The sequence below is a fragment of the Diaphorina citri genome, unplaced genomic scaffold, assembly GCF_000475195.1.
Source record: "Diaphorina citri unplaced genomic scaffold, Diaci psyllid genome assembly version 1.1 scaffold2931, whole genome shotgun sequence".
NCBI classification, from domain to species: Eukaryota; Metazoa; Arthropoda; class Insecta; order Hemiptera; family Psyllidae; genus Diaphorina; species Diaphorina citri.
Window position 1 is genome coordinate 11,931 of NW_007380344.1, and position 13,998 is coordinate 25,928.

At 38.6% G+C, this 13,998-nt stretch overlaps 1 protein-coding gene across 1 annotated transcript; it reads right to left on the reverse strand.

The window, feature by feature from the left end:
- Window positions 1-8,695: 8,695 nt before the first annotated feature.
- LOC103519771 lies at window positions 8,696-11,446 on the reverse strand. The gene is made up of 4 exons (XM_026831137.1): window positions 11,209-11,446; window positions 10,774-10,872; window positions 10,089-10,345; window positions 8,696-8,974 (listed from the first exon to the last, which is right to left on the reverse strand). Exons 1-4 carry the CDS (start codon window positions 11,444-11,446, stop codon window positions 8,777-8,779), a joined length of 792 nt encoding a protein of 263 aa, XP_026686938.1. The 3' UTR covers window positions 8,696-8,776.
- Between the last annotated feature and the right edge of the window lie 2,552 nt (window positions 11,447-13,998).

Genomic DNA, 13,998 nt, shown 5'->3' on the forward strand with positions numbered 1-13,998 from the left:
GCTTTATTGACGAATTTGACCAAATCAATAGTGAGAATAGTTAGCTTGGACTTGGACGGTAGCGTGCCTGCCTTGTAAGCGCTAATGCATGGGTTCAATTCCTGCCCGGGGCGGACTATATCCAAAACAAATAAGGTTCGTTGCGTTCTGCTTTAGCAGTCGGTAACGGGTCATCAAATTTCTAGGGTATATTTTCTGAGATTGTTTTCCTGATTTCCGATGTGTTTTTGAGCATTTGGTACGAAAAATACACCGACTAAAAAAAGACGCATTGTCGTTTGATATTGGAAAGAAAAAATACGTCCTTGTACAGGGAATTTTTCAGTCGAATGAAAAATACGCCTTTGTACAGGGAATTTTTTCAGCCGAAAGGGATATTTTCCCAGGTGCAGGGAATTTTTTTCAATCTGGCAACACTGGTTGGTTGCGCTATGCTTGCTCTGCTGCCTGCTGCGCAGTCGTTGGTCATGTTTTCTACCGAAGTGTCGTGTTTGCTTTGGTGTTTTCTTGAAAAAAAGTTAATTATTTTTTACAACTTATTTAACTTTAAATAATGAAATGTGATATTAAATTTAATTGATAAAATAGTGTATTTTTACTTTCTTTGCCTGTAGATTCCCGTGCATTTTGTAAGTTTCATGAGGATCTGTCCGGTGTGTCCCACGTATATTAGTTCTGTAAGTACCATAAGCAAGGCAAAAAGTAGGTAGGTACTTCTATTTATGGGCATATAGACTTCTTTCAAATTGGAACCGAGACGTTCTACATAATATGTATCTTCTCCATTTGAAAAGGGAGTGTATACTTCTTGATCTTGAGCTGGTAAACCTATACTCCACTTATCTGGAGAGTAGTGAAAAGCTTTTCAATTTCCTAGAAAGACTTGAAGGGTATACTACTATACATTAAAGAAATACTTTAAACCTTGTACTATTAGTCGTGTTTTTATGATGTTTTAGTGTAAAATAATCTTCAGATTTCAAAAATCCTTCTATCTTTAAGTACAGTATTTACAGTATTTACTCTCTTGAGTGAGTACCTCACATCTCAGAGTCAAACTCTTATGATAGGAAAAGAAGAAAGAAGTCTTATCTCTAGTTGACTTCAGTTTTGTTATCTTGGAATATTGAGTGGCATTGAACATTTGAACTTCATGTCGGTTCTATGTGGGTTGTAGAGTAGTTACATAATATGTATCTTCTCTATTTGAAAAGGGAGTGTATACTCCTTGATCTTGAGCTGGTAAACCTATACCTACTCCACTTATCTGGAGAGTAGTGGAGAGCTTTTCAATTTCCTAGAATGACTTGAAGGGTGTACTACTATACTTTAAAGAAAGACTTTAAACCTTGTACTTGTACTATTAGTCGTGTTTTTATGATGTTTTAGTGTAAAATAATCTTCAGATTTCAAAAATCCTTCTATCTTTAAGTACACTATTTACAGTATTTACTCTCTTGAGTGAGTACTTCACATCTCAGAGTCAAACTCTTATGATATGAAAAGAAGAAAGAAGTCTTATCTCTAGTTGACTTCAGTTTTGTTATCTTGGAATATTGAGTGGCATTGAACATTTGAACTTCATGTCTTCTTCATACGTTTCTCAATCATTTACACAGCTATGTACTCACGTATTTTCTACTCAAAACTTAGCGTAATGGATTTTTTTTGTCAAGGATACCTATGTACACCACATGATGCTGAGTAAAATAACGCAGAAACCCACCATAGTGTGTTATTGTTACACAGCTATGTACTCACGTATTTTCTACTCAAAACTTAGCGTAAGTAATGGATTTTTTTTGTCAAGGATACCTATGTACACCACATGATGCTGAGTAAAATAACGCAGAAACCCACCATAGTGTGTTATTGTTGCAGGTTGGAGCTCAGTTGAGATGATATCATGTAAACAAAACGCATATCTACTCTGCAGTATTTGAAGATACGCATCATGCATTTGCATACCTACCTATATAGTTTATTTTTATGCAGTAAATTTCCTCTGTTGTCATATTATCTTGGGAGTTCCGTTTTGTTTTAGTAGGAACGTAGGATATTTCATTGACGGGATTTCTCAATCAAACCTGCTTACCCCCAAAATAATTTTCAATTAAAGGAAATAAGTTCCTCAGATTGTAGGTACTGCAGAGATCTCCGTTTTCGATTCTAAAAGGTGTAGTAGACCTACTGTAGCAGGAAATATGGTGTAGGTATTGTTTTTTTAAGTCAGCATCACAATGAAAAATAACGAGCTACTTGAAGCCACACCTACTGTAGCAGGAAATATGGTGTAGGTATTGTTTTTTTAAGTCAGCATCACAATGAAAAATAACGAGCTACTTGAAGCCACCCAAATACTCATGTTCAATTGTGGTTGAAATTAACAATGAGCGTATAAAAAATCTCAGTACTTATTCTTCTACTGAAATATTTTTTATCAATAGGCATTAGGTGACCGACCAGTCTGTTATGGCATTAATACGATTGTGTAACATCATCAATAGTCCCCATGCATTTGGCAAAAAAATAACAAGTAGACCTCGGAACTTGAATCTAGCTGACCTAGCACCATTTTGAAACCTATTTGAAATGGTCAAGAGAGCTCAGCTCTTTTGTCAGAGCTTTCTCAAAATACAGCCATCTCATGGCTCAAGTTGTACGATTTAAGTAGCACTTTGACTTGTCAAGTCAAGAAAGTTTGACAGTAATACTGCAGAGTGCAGACACATAAGTAATATACCTACTTTGTATATATATATATAAAAAAAAATACCTACACACACATACAGACCATGCATGTAAGTAAGTAAATATGTAGATACCAACCTATTTGGGGGAAATCAAGGCAAAGAATAAATTTAGAACATGCCTCAAAGAAAGAGATCTTGTTTGATGGTTTAACTTCATTGTAAAACTGCTAACATGACATGAGTTTTTCCCTCCAAAGAAAGATATCTTGTTTGATGGTTTAACTTCATTGTAAAACTGCTAACATGACATGAGTTTTACCCTCCATTTTACCACAAGGTACCTGCCTCCTCACATTTACCTCATCCAGTCTGTATGGGGGCAGGAAAAGCCAGCAACACATCATTGATCTTGGATCAAGGCTCTATTCCTTGATCTTAGATCTGGCCCTATTCTTCGTACTCGTACTCTGCAGATGTCAAAGCACTAGAAGTAGGTACACAGCAGCTACTTAAAATGATGGGCAATCAAATCATAACCTCTTTATATTGTTTGTCAGAGCTCTCTCAAAATACAGCCATCTCATGGCTCAAGTTGTACGATTTAAGTAGCACTTTGACTTGCCAAGTCAAAATTTGACAGTAATACTGCAGAGTGCAGACACATAAGTAATATAGGTACCTACTTTGTAAAAAAAAGAAAAAACCTACACACACATACAGACCATGCATGTAAGTAAGTAAATATGTAGATACCAACCTATTTGGGGGAAATCAAGGCAAAGAATAAATTTAGAACATGCCTCAAAGAAAGAGATCTTGTTTGATGGTTTAACTTCATTGTAAAACTGCTAACATGACATGAGTTTTTCCCTCCATTTGGCCACAAGGTACCTGCCTCCTCACATTTACCTCATCCAGTCTGTATGGGGGCAGGAAAAGCCAGCAACACATCATTGATCTTGGATCAAGGCTCTATTCCTTGATCTTAGATCTGGCCCTATTCTTCGTACTCGTACTCTGCAGATGTCAAAGCACTAGAAGTAGGTACACAGCAGCTACTTAAAATGATGGGCAATCAAATCATAACCACCTTCAAAAATGAAATATTCACACAATTTATTTGGCAAAAACATTACCTCCTTTTTATTTTATTTCATAGGGAACCTATACTTACAGTGTAAGTAATGAGAAAGTATTGGAATTGGGGCCAAAATTTTAAGTAATTTATTTAGCCCTTTTTGGTTGTTTGAAAAATAACCCCAACCCACATTTTGCACACCCCTGGTTTAGAGGAATAGAGAGTCATTTCTGTCCTTTTATTACTCAACCCTATGTCCTAGGCTCAGGTCCAGTAGGGTAGGATCCTATCATGATTAATTCATAAAATTTCAATATGACCCCTTATTGTTGTTTTAAAAATGAGCACCACATGTTGATTTGAAGGCCTTTTGTACTTGTCACAGTCACAGATCTCTTTTTACAATAAATCCCATGCTGCAAGAACACAATATGAAGGGAGAAGTGAAAGGATTGAACCAGGGCTTCTTAGTGTCAGAGGAAGCTTGTAGGCGGTTTGGTGTATAGCGGCCCACGTTATTTCCAAGACTTCATACCAAGACCTAAGAAATCAGAACACAAGAATCTGCCTCGTCTCATTCTTCTCTTCGCTTATTTCCTTGATAAGTCAGCCTAGTTCGCTTGGAGAGTAGCTCGTCTGCCTAATAAGCGCTAGGTCGCTGGTTTGATTCCCGTTCGGGGCGGGTTTTATCCTAAACAGATAAAGTTCGTTCTCGGAACGGCTGGCTTTCTCCTATCCTGTCATTCTTCTCCCTTCGCTTTCGGGACGATAACATCTCAGTAGTTACAGTTTCCTCTATTAAACCCCTTGGGGGAAAAAAACGACTTAAGTAGAGATGAAAAACAAGCTACCTACTGGAAATTCTAATTGCTCTTAAGAGTCTTAGTTTCACCCGGCGGCAACACGTAGCCGGGGCAATCGCCAAGTAATAAGTTAATGTGAATGATGTCAGCAAATAAGTCACAGTTGTGGATGATAGGTGGGTATGAATCATGAAAATTTTCACGAGGAAATTCTGAACTAGCCTACGCAGATATGAGTTTAACTCAATACTTAATTCATTATTATTTTGAATCACGTTTCGACTTATTGTTGATGTTATCATTGGTCTGCAAAAATAGAATGCCTGATGGGAATTTAGGAGGTCAGAGAGGTAGAGAGGAACCTACATCTATGGGAGGAAAACGGAAATACGAGTAAGTGGTAAAAGAAAGTCAACTGGAGAAGGGGTTGATGAAATCTAATCGAACTTCCTTTGTGTTCAATATTTTTGGAGTTATGGTGAAACATGCCCTTGTTCCAGAAGGAGTGTCAATGGGCTATTTACCTAATTACTATGGTGAAACACACGGACAAACCAAATGAAAAATCATTAACTTAGAACTCACTTTGTTATACAAAAACGGTAGTTTACACATTCATAGTAAGTAGGAGAGTAAAACAAACATTTGAAGAAGAAAAACAATTAATAGGAATATTCCCCCCACTATTCCCCAATAGGAGTCCTGCTACTTAAAGGAAAGACTAAAAATATTTGCCGACGATCCTTAACTCTCAAGTGGAAAAATTAATGAATAAGGTGTTGCAAAAAACATCGTACATCATACGATAAGTAATTTGCTCAATGTTTGTCAGTAAAGAAGTAATGAAAATGTCAAAAAAAAAAAATCGAGTTAAAAAATGAAGAAGAAACAAAGAATTAAGCCTCTCTCTCCTTCATAATTTTTGTTTGTTCTCTCTCTATTCAAAATTTCGGGTGACTAATGGTTATTGTCCTGATGAATAACAAAAGGAACTAAAAGGCCAAAAAATAATGGGGTAGAAAAAATAAGTTTACACTCAAAAACCAAGAATATTGTACTCTAATACTCATAAATGTAGGTTTAACCTATATCTAACACACACGTAATAGTAATAATGAGATTTTCAACATGTACTACAGGGGAAAATAGGTTGGGAAGCAAGAAAGAGGTTCTAGAACTTAGGAAAGTAAATAATTTGAACTTTTTTTTTATCTAAGACCTGAACAGCTGTGTTGTAGCATGCCAAGAGCACTCTGTTATAGAATGACCATCACTCGAATCCTTTTCATAAGCAAACAATTCTCACAATTAACGGTGATTTGTAATCAAAATATAAAAAGTTGCATAAAATTTGGTGGTGGCTATAGCCCAATAAAACAAAGAAAAAAGAATATTAGTGACATTTTGCAGTTTTCCCCAATACCTACCCGAAGTAACTACTTAAGTAGGTAAGAGTAATAGGTAATGGGCTAATAGGTATTCCCAATTTTGAGCTCCTGTGCATGGGTGGGCGGTAACTAATATTATAGGGTACTATATTTCAGTTATCAGGAGGAAGTGCAAAATTTGTTTTTCGAATGTTTTACGACTTTTACGAATTACCTACTGTTTCCAGTGTTGGAGCACGCCTTAAAAAAAAAAAAAAAAAAAAAAAAAAAAAAGTCATTGAGTATGTACTCGTATACCCTGTGTCAACCCTGTTAGCTCAGAAGATAGCGGGCCAGTCTTGCGAGCGCTAGGTTGTAGGTTCGATTCCCGCCAGGGCTAACTTTATTCTTAAATCTTAACAGATAAGGTTTCTCGGAACGGCTTCCTTTCTCCTACCCTCCTCTTCTCTTCAATTTCGGGACGATAAGACCTCCTTTGTGACAGTTCCCTCTATCAAAACTTCCTTCTGCTCACTCACATTATATGCTACGGGTAGTTAAAGTGCAGCATAGCTTGCACAAGTCACCCGAGCAATGATATTACATTATTAGTGTACTCGTATACCCTGTGTCAACCCTGTTAGCTCAGAAGATAGCGGGCCAGTCTTGCGAGCGCTAGGTTGTGGGTTCGATTCCCGCCAGGGCTAACTTTATTCTTAAATCTTAACAGATAAGGTTTCTCGGAACGACTTCCTTCCTCCTACCCTCCTCTTCTCTTCAATTTCGGGACGATAAGACCCTTTCTGCTCACTCACATTATATGCTACGGGTAGTTAAAGTGCAGCATAGCTTGCACAAGTCACCCGAGCAATGATATTACATTATTACCTTTACCAAAGTTCGTAGGGCTGAGGTTTATAAATTTTACAGGTTTTTTATTAATTTAACACCATACACGCTTGCAGACAGAGTACCATGGAAAGTGGTTCGTCTTGCTAAACACAAATAGGCTGGGCTGTGACAAAACCAATGTATACAGGTTTTTTATTAATTTGACACCATACACGCTTGCAGACAGAGTACCATGGAAAGTGGTTCGTCTTGCTAAACACAAATAGGCTGGGCTGTGACAAAACCAATGTAGAATTGTAGATTCGTAGAAGCTTAACCCATCCTTTAGGGCTCTACAGCCCCTACACCTAAACCTCAGTTTGGGCTTTTTGTGTATGGGGTTAAGCTGAACCAATGTGGTACTGTCCAGATTTGGCACTTCTTGGTGTTAATTGTAAAACGCTCATTCACATGTGATGAGAAAAAATGAGATCTTGGTTTTCAAAGTTCCAACGATTATTTATCTTTACTTGTGATGTCCACTTTCTGAAATTCAAATAAAGGTACAACTACAGCCGCTGGCGTACGTATCTGATTACCTACAGCCTACATTTCCCACTATGTACTGTGGAAATCTAAGAAGAGAGCTACCTATGCTCTTTGCCCATCATAAGGGAACATTTTGAGATGAACTTTTTAGTTATTTTCAATGTATCAAGCTTATCTGGACACGGAAAGTAAGTAAGTAAGTAAGTAAGTATCAAGCTTATATCAAAGACAAATAAAAAATAAGTGGAGTGAAATGGGTGAATCTGGAGCAAAAGGAACACATTTGAAAATCGATCGTTTATAAAGAGATCTTGAAATCTTAGTCATATGTACTTAGATGTGAGAAAAAATACCTACTCCTTGTTTTATTGCCAGAGCACTCTATAGAAAACTCTATCACAACATACTTAATCTGTGTTAAGAACATCATAATTAGTTAGGTACATGGAAAAAAAAGAAACTAGAAACTAAGTAAGTACTTGGTTCAATTGAAATATCTATCCTACAAATTTGTACAAGTTCTCAGTGTTCAACCCAAATGTAGAACATCCGTTAAGTATTCCCTGGACCTTACAAATTCTACAGAATCTACATGCTATAGTGTCTAGCTAGCTGTCTAGTTACCGTCACATGTAACTATGTAAGATGACTATTAAATGCAATTGATGAAGCATAAAAACTGCATGTAATTTTCCATGGGCCGGTGGAATCGTCAAAACAACCTTGTCAGACTAAAATATAAACAGTCTGACTGATGTTATGAGTCGCTTATCTCTCATATCACATGTAACTATGTGTATGTAAGATGACTATTAAATGCAATTGATGAAGCAGAAAAACTGCATGTAATATTCCATGGGCCGGTGGAATCGTCAAAACAACCTTGTCAGACTAAAATATAAACAGTCTGACTGATGTTATGAGTCGCTTATCTCTCATGTCACATGTAACTATATGTAAGTAAGATGACTATTAAATGCAATTGATGAAGCAGAAAAACTGCATGTAATTTTCAATGGGCCGGTGGAATCGTCAAAACAACCTTGTCAGACTAAAATATAAACAGTCTGACTGATGTTATGAGTCGCTTATCTCTCATGACTACCAAGTTTACACAATAACTTGTCCTACAATAGTACAAGTACTGATTGCTAAACATATGGTCTGGACCGTACCTATATTATGTAAGTGTCAATTGACGGAAATTTTTTAGTGTCAATTGATGAAATTATGTTCTCGAGCTCATTTCTCGAGTGGAAAAAGTTCCAAAAAAGAAAAAATCTCATATTTGCTTGCTTCATCATTTGATTTGGCACACGCTGGCTATTCTATGATCCATAGCCACTGGGCTATCTTGAATAAATGATAAGTGACGGGTGTACAATTGGTCAATATTGTACAGGCGGAGAGTGACGTCTAAACACAGCGATTTCATTGGTCCCCACGCCGAGCCAATCACGAGGCGTGGTTTATGACGTCATCATGTTCCACCATTTCGAATTCCGAGTCCTCGTCAGCACTGCTCAGGGTGCGTCGCTTTCTCAGATGACCTTGAGCAGGTTCTCCAGCCCCGGTGTTGAACAGGCTCTTGCTCATGTTGGTCAGGAGGTGACTGAGGTTGAGACTCTGGGAAGTGGGCGTGGAAGAGTATTCCTACGGGGGGAGAACAACAAAGGAGGCTCTTAGTAATTCTGTGATGATTTCATCATGAAGAAGCTCTTCACTACTTCTTACAAACAAATACTTAATTATTGAAAATTCCGAAGTTTTTTTTCTTTTTTAGAGGTTTGATAGAGGGATCTTGAACTTTTCAGAAGTTATTTAGGAGGAAGGACACAGCGGGTTAAGTTGAGAGGACTGGGTTCACAGGAAGCAAATGATAACTCGCAACAGTGTAACTGCTAAGACAGGTACACCTGATCAGGTCCGCCTACCTGATACCTGATGGGCACACACACAATTAGGTAGACCTGGCAGGCGGATCTGTTAGGGCGTACCTGTCAGGTCTATCTGATGGTGAGTGCTGAGTGGCCGGCCTAAGGACACTCCTTACTTTAAAATACTCTCTGTACATTTCAGATGTCTCATAAACCAAGTCCATGCTGCAAGAACACAATATGAAGGGAGAAGTGAAAGGATTGAACCAGGGCTTCTTAGTGTCAGAGGAAGCTCTTGTAGGACGTATTTTTTCATTCCAATATCAAACGACATTGCGTCTTTTTTTAGTCGGTGTATTTTTCGTACCAAATGCTCAAAAACACATCGGAAATCAGGAAAATAATCTCAGAAAACATACCCTAAAAATTTGATGACCCGTTACCGACTGCTAAAGTAGAACGAACCTTATTTGTTTTGGATATAGTCCGCCCCGGGCAGGAATTGAACCCGCGCATTAGCGCTTACAAGGCAGGCACGCTACCGTCCAAGTCCAAGCTAACTATTCTCAATTTCTCACTATTGATTTGGTCAAATTCGTCAATAAAGCGTGCCGAGATTGCCGGGAAGCGCGCGAACGTCAAAAGTGCGAAGAATGCTTGAAGGTTCTGGTAATACCTAGCAGACAGAACTAATTTTCTAACATTTGCTACACAATAAAAGGGGCAAAACAGAAAAATATGTGTAGAAAATAAAGAAAGCACTGAAACAATATTTTGTATTCATTTTTATCTGTGAAACTAAGTTTACATAGGTTAAGTATTGAATAAAGTATTTTCTCAATGAAAGATAAACAACAACGAGCAGTATAAATCAGCATTATTTTTATTACCTGATCCTCATTATCGAAAGCAGTGGCGGCATCTGACACGAGTGAGGCCGAGGATGACGTGTTAGACACCGAACTCAGGGGCGGCGTGTACAGAGCAGAGTCCATGCCTGCATCGGAGAGCTCTGCAGGCTCTCCCTGATGTAAAGCGAACTCGTCTGTATTAACGTCGGGACTGAGGGAGTCTAGACTGGCGTCATCGTGGCTAGGCATGGCTGCGACACCGAGGTCTGAGAGGTTTCGGATAGTCTCCATGGAATCTGGAAAACAAGGGGAGGTTCTAATTTAGTTGAATGAATCAAGTGAGGAGGTCCAAGTAAGTGCTTTTAGTCAATCTTTTTCTTCCAGCTCTATTTTGCCATTCGGTTCATGTGAGCCCTTTAACTCGTGAATCCTTTCTTACGTAATTTTCCCCACTTTTTCCTAGGTCTACACTTCTCTTTCAGTATCAATATCAATGCTGGCTTCGGAAGCCAACATTGATATTGTAGCAAATCATTGGGATGCTAGGGAAAAAGGACTTAATTGTCAATGTTCGCATTTGTAAACAACAACTTCTCTTCCATTCCATACACATCTAATCTCTCAACCTTTTTTTCTCGCATAGTTCTCATCTCTCCTCTCTACATGCCCATGGCCCGAGGTAGGTTAAAAGTCGTGCGGAAAAGTAGTGGTTCTTTTAGTTTACCATGGGATGAGGGAGCATCACAAATGTCAACATCTAGGAATTTCTTGGTTTCTTCAGTGACGTGGGGAATGATTTTCTCTTCCTCTTCCTTGCTTTCAGCTGGAAAAAGAAAACAGAAATCAAATAAGACCCGGGACCACACTTTGAGATAATCAATTGTTGATCTGGATATTGAGAACGGAGATGTAAATACAGATTGCAAATTATTAAATTGAATCAAACAATCATGATGATATTTTAAAGTACCTATGGTTCCAGCCCAAAAGCTGTGTCCACACATAGTCGACGCCGTCGATTGATGGTTGATCGACAAGGTGAAGAGGCGAATCTATGTTGTCCAGGGAAAGTACGGTTTCAGTCGACATCGATCAACAATCGATCGGTCTATCGACGGTGTCGACTATGTTTAGAGACACCTTAAGAAGGTTAACTTACCAAGATATGTACTGAGGAACTGAGTGAAGGTGGCCACATACTCCTGCACCAGCTTGGATCGGCTAGCCCGCTTCACCAGGGCGGGACCACATAACAATCCCAGCAGACTAAGGTACACGAGTGTCAGGCCTGATATAGACCATGTGATCAGGATCAAACCGAATAGAATGCAACTGGTTGATAGGCAGAACTGAAACAGAAACCAAACCGAATTAGTTCGTAGATGAATACTTACCATTTAGGTGCTGGGTAAACACGAGAACACCAGGAAGTAACCCGTTGAAATATTTCCATGTTTGCAATTTCAGTCGATGGAGGGAATTGAATTCGGGACCTTTTGCGTGGGAAGCAAGCGCGTTACCTCTGGGCTAACCGTGCCCCAATTGACAACCGTGCTTAATCAAGCAATCTTTGATATTTCAAAGTATGGTCCCAGCCCTAAGAAGGTTAACTCACCAAGATATGTACTGAGGAACTGAGTGAAGGTGGCCACATACTCCTGCACTAGCTTGGATCGGGTAGCCCGCTTCGGCCTTATCAGTTAATAACTCAGATCTGAACCTCGTCAGCTGATTGTCAATTGGCTGATGCAAACATTTTGCATCGTCACAATGATTATAGCCCGCTTCACCAGTGCGGGGCCACATAACAATCCCAGCAGGCTAAGGTACACGAGTGTCAGGCCTGATATGGACCATGTGATCAGGATCAAACCGAATAGAATGCAACTGGTTGATAGGCAGAACTGAAACAGAAACCAAACCGAATTAGTTCGTAGATTCATAGAAGCTCAACCCGTCCTATGGGGCTGTTAGCCTCTACAAGTAAGCCTCAGCATATAGATTTTAATAAAATGTACTTAACCTGCTTAATCCACCCAACCCCCCCGGGGCCTTAAGAATACTGGAATTTTGGGCTTATGTGGATAAAAATTAACGAGTGCGGTAGCGCTCCGCCCCGCCAAGTCAAAACAGTTTGACCGCGCTATCTCCACGCGTCCTTCTGTTGGCCCCGGGGGGGTTGGGTGGACTAGTTGTAGTGCTGTCACAATTTAATCTTGTAATTGTCATGATATGTCAAAATTTAATAATAAAGCACAATTATTACTATTACTATTACTACTACTATCTAATGGTACGTCATATAAACTATGGCAGATGATAACAGAAAGTCCTTAAAATTAATAGATTACGAGGATAAAAGAACTTTTGAAGTTTAACGTTTTTACTCACCTATTTATTCTGTTCCATTATGTTAAATTGGAAAAAGAAACACTACCCGTGCCTAATAAAAAGCATCGAACCAGCGTAAACTACTCATGCTTCAAAGATAATGTATTAAGACATTTTTCTGAGTTTAATATGTTTCATATGTTGTACACACCATTGTGTAGACCACATGCCTCACATATCACCTGATGTGGTCTCACATGTGTATCGCATGAGGAGGAGGGAGGGAGCTTATCTCAGAATAGAAGAATGTGCAATGTGCAAGTGTGAGTAAGACAGTAGAGTAGAAGTAGATATTATTGACCGAGAGACTAAGACCAAAGAGTAGGACAGTAGAGCCGTAGTGTAGAGCAGAAGAATGTAAACACAAGACCCCTTCTACATATACAGCAACATGGATACTTAGTGGTATTATGAATCGTGTATGGTGTGGTTCTATGGATCTATGGTATAATGGTACTTGGGTTTGATGAGTCTATAAGTCTTATGGACGTTCACTTAACTACATAAATAAGAAGTTTAATACCCATGGAAGGAAATATTTATTCTGATGTTTAATTGAAGTTGTGTTTATGCTTTTGGGGGAAAAACAATAATAAATGTACACACCTAGGATAAAGTCCAATTGCTAGCTCAGCTAACGATCTTGTTCTATGGTATAATGGTACTTGGGTTTGATGATTCTATAAGTCTTATGGACGTTCATTTAACTACATAAATAAGAAGTTTAATACCTATGGAAGGAACTATTTATTCTTATGTTCAATAAGTTGTGTTTATGCTTTTGGGGGAAAAACAATAATAAATGTACACACCTAGGATAAAGTCCAATTGCTAGCTCAGCTAACGATCTTGTATTGCTAACATATTCTACAAGAGTTTAAGGCTTTAAGGGGCTATGGCCAAGATGCCAAGAAAATATGAGATTTCAAGTCAAATTTCTTTCTTTTTTTTTGAACTAGGTAATTATTGTTTCAAAACGAATTTTCATCAGTAAATGGTTTCTTCAAATTAAATTGATCTCAATGGCAAGGTAAGCCTAGACCCTTGACAAGTGGAATGTGCCTGAAGGTATGTGCTGTGTTCCAATCCACTCGATCCCAATATTTTTGCAGAATTCGCACATTCCAGTCTAAAAGATGTTTTATCCCTCGAGGAAAGCTCAACTCACCTATTAGTGTTCTGTCCGTGGATCTAGTGAATCGACTCTCTTCATCTAGCAAGGCTAATAGTCCCATGGGTCTGGATAGGAGGAGATCTAGGACTGGTCTGTTGTCAGTGTATTCAATAAGATCTACTGGAATACCTTCCGCCATGTATTCCTATGGGATAAACAATATTCATGTTAATGTAGTTAATGTGAAGCTGAATGAGACAAACAATGTAATGATATCTCGTGTTGATCTGGATTTCATAAAAAAAGACATATGGTCATGATCGGAAGAACTCAGTGCAAAACTTAGATCGCATTTCGTTCGGTCAGTTATTGTTTCTTCTTTGGTGAAATCAAGTGTGCGGAGGCGTGCGAACGTCAAGAGTTTGAAGCGCCGCCCGGCCTATA

Coding starts and splice junctions, on each gene's coding strand:
- LOC103519771 (XM_026831137.1), bottom strand. CDS start 11,446: ATGGTAAGTATTCATCTACGAACTAATTCGGTTTGGTTTCTGTTTCAG. Junction 10,873..11,208: donor GTTCCTCAGTACATATCTTG/GTAAGTTAACCT, acceptor TTCTTTTTCCAG/CTGAAAGCAAGGAAGAGGAA. Junction 10,346..10,773: donor TGATGCTCCCTCATCCCATG/GTAAACTAAAAG, acceptor CTTGTTTTCCAG/ATTCCATGGAGACTATCCGA.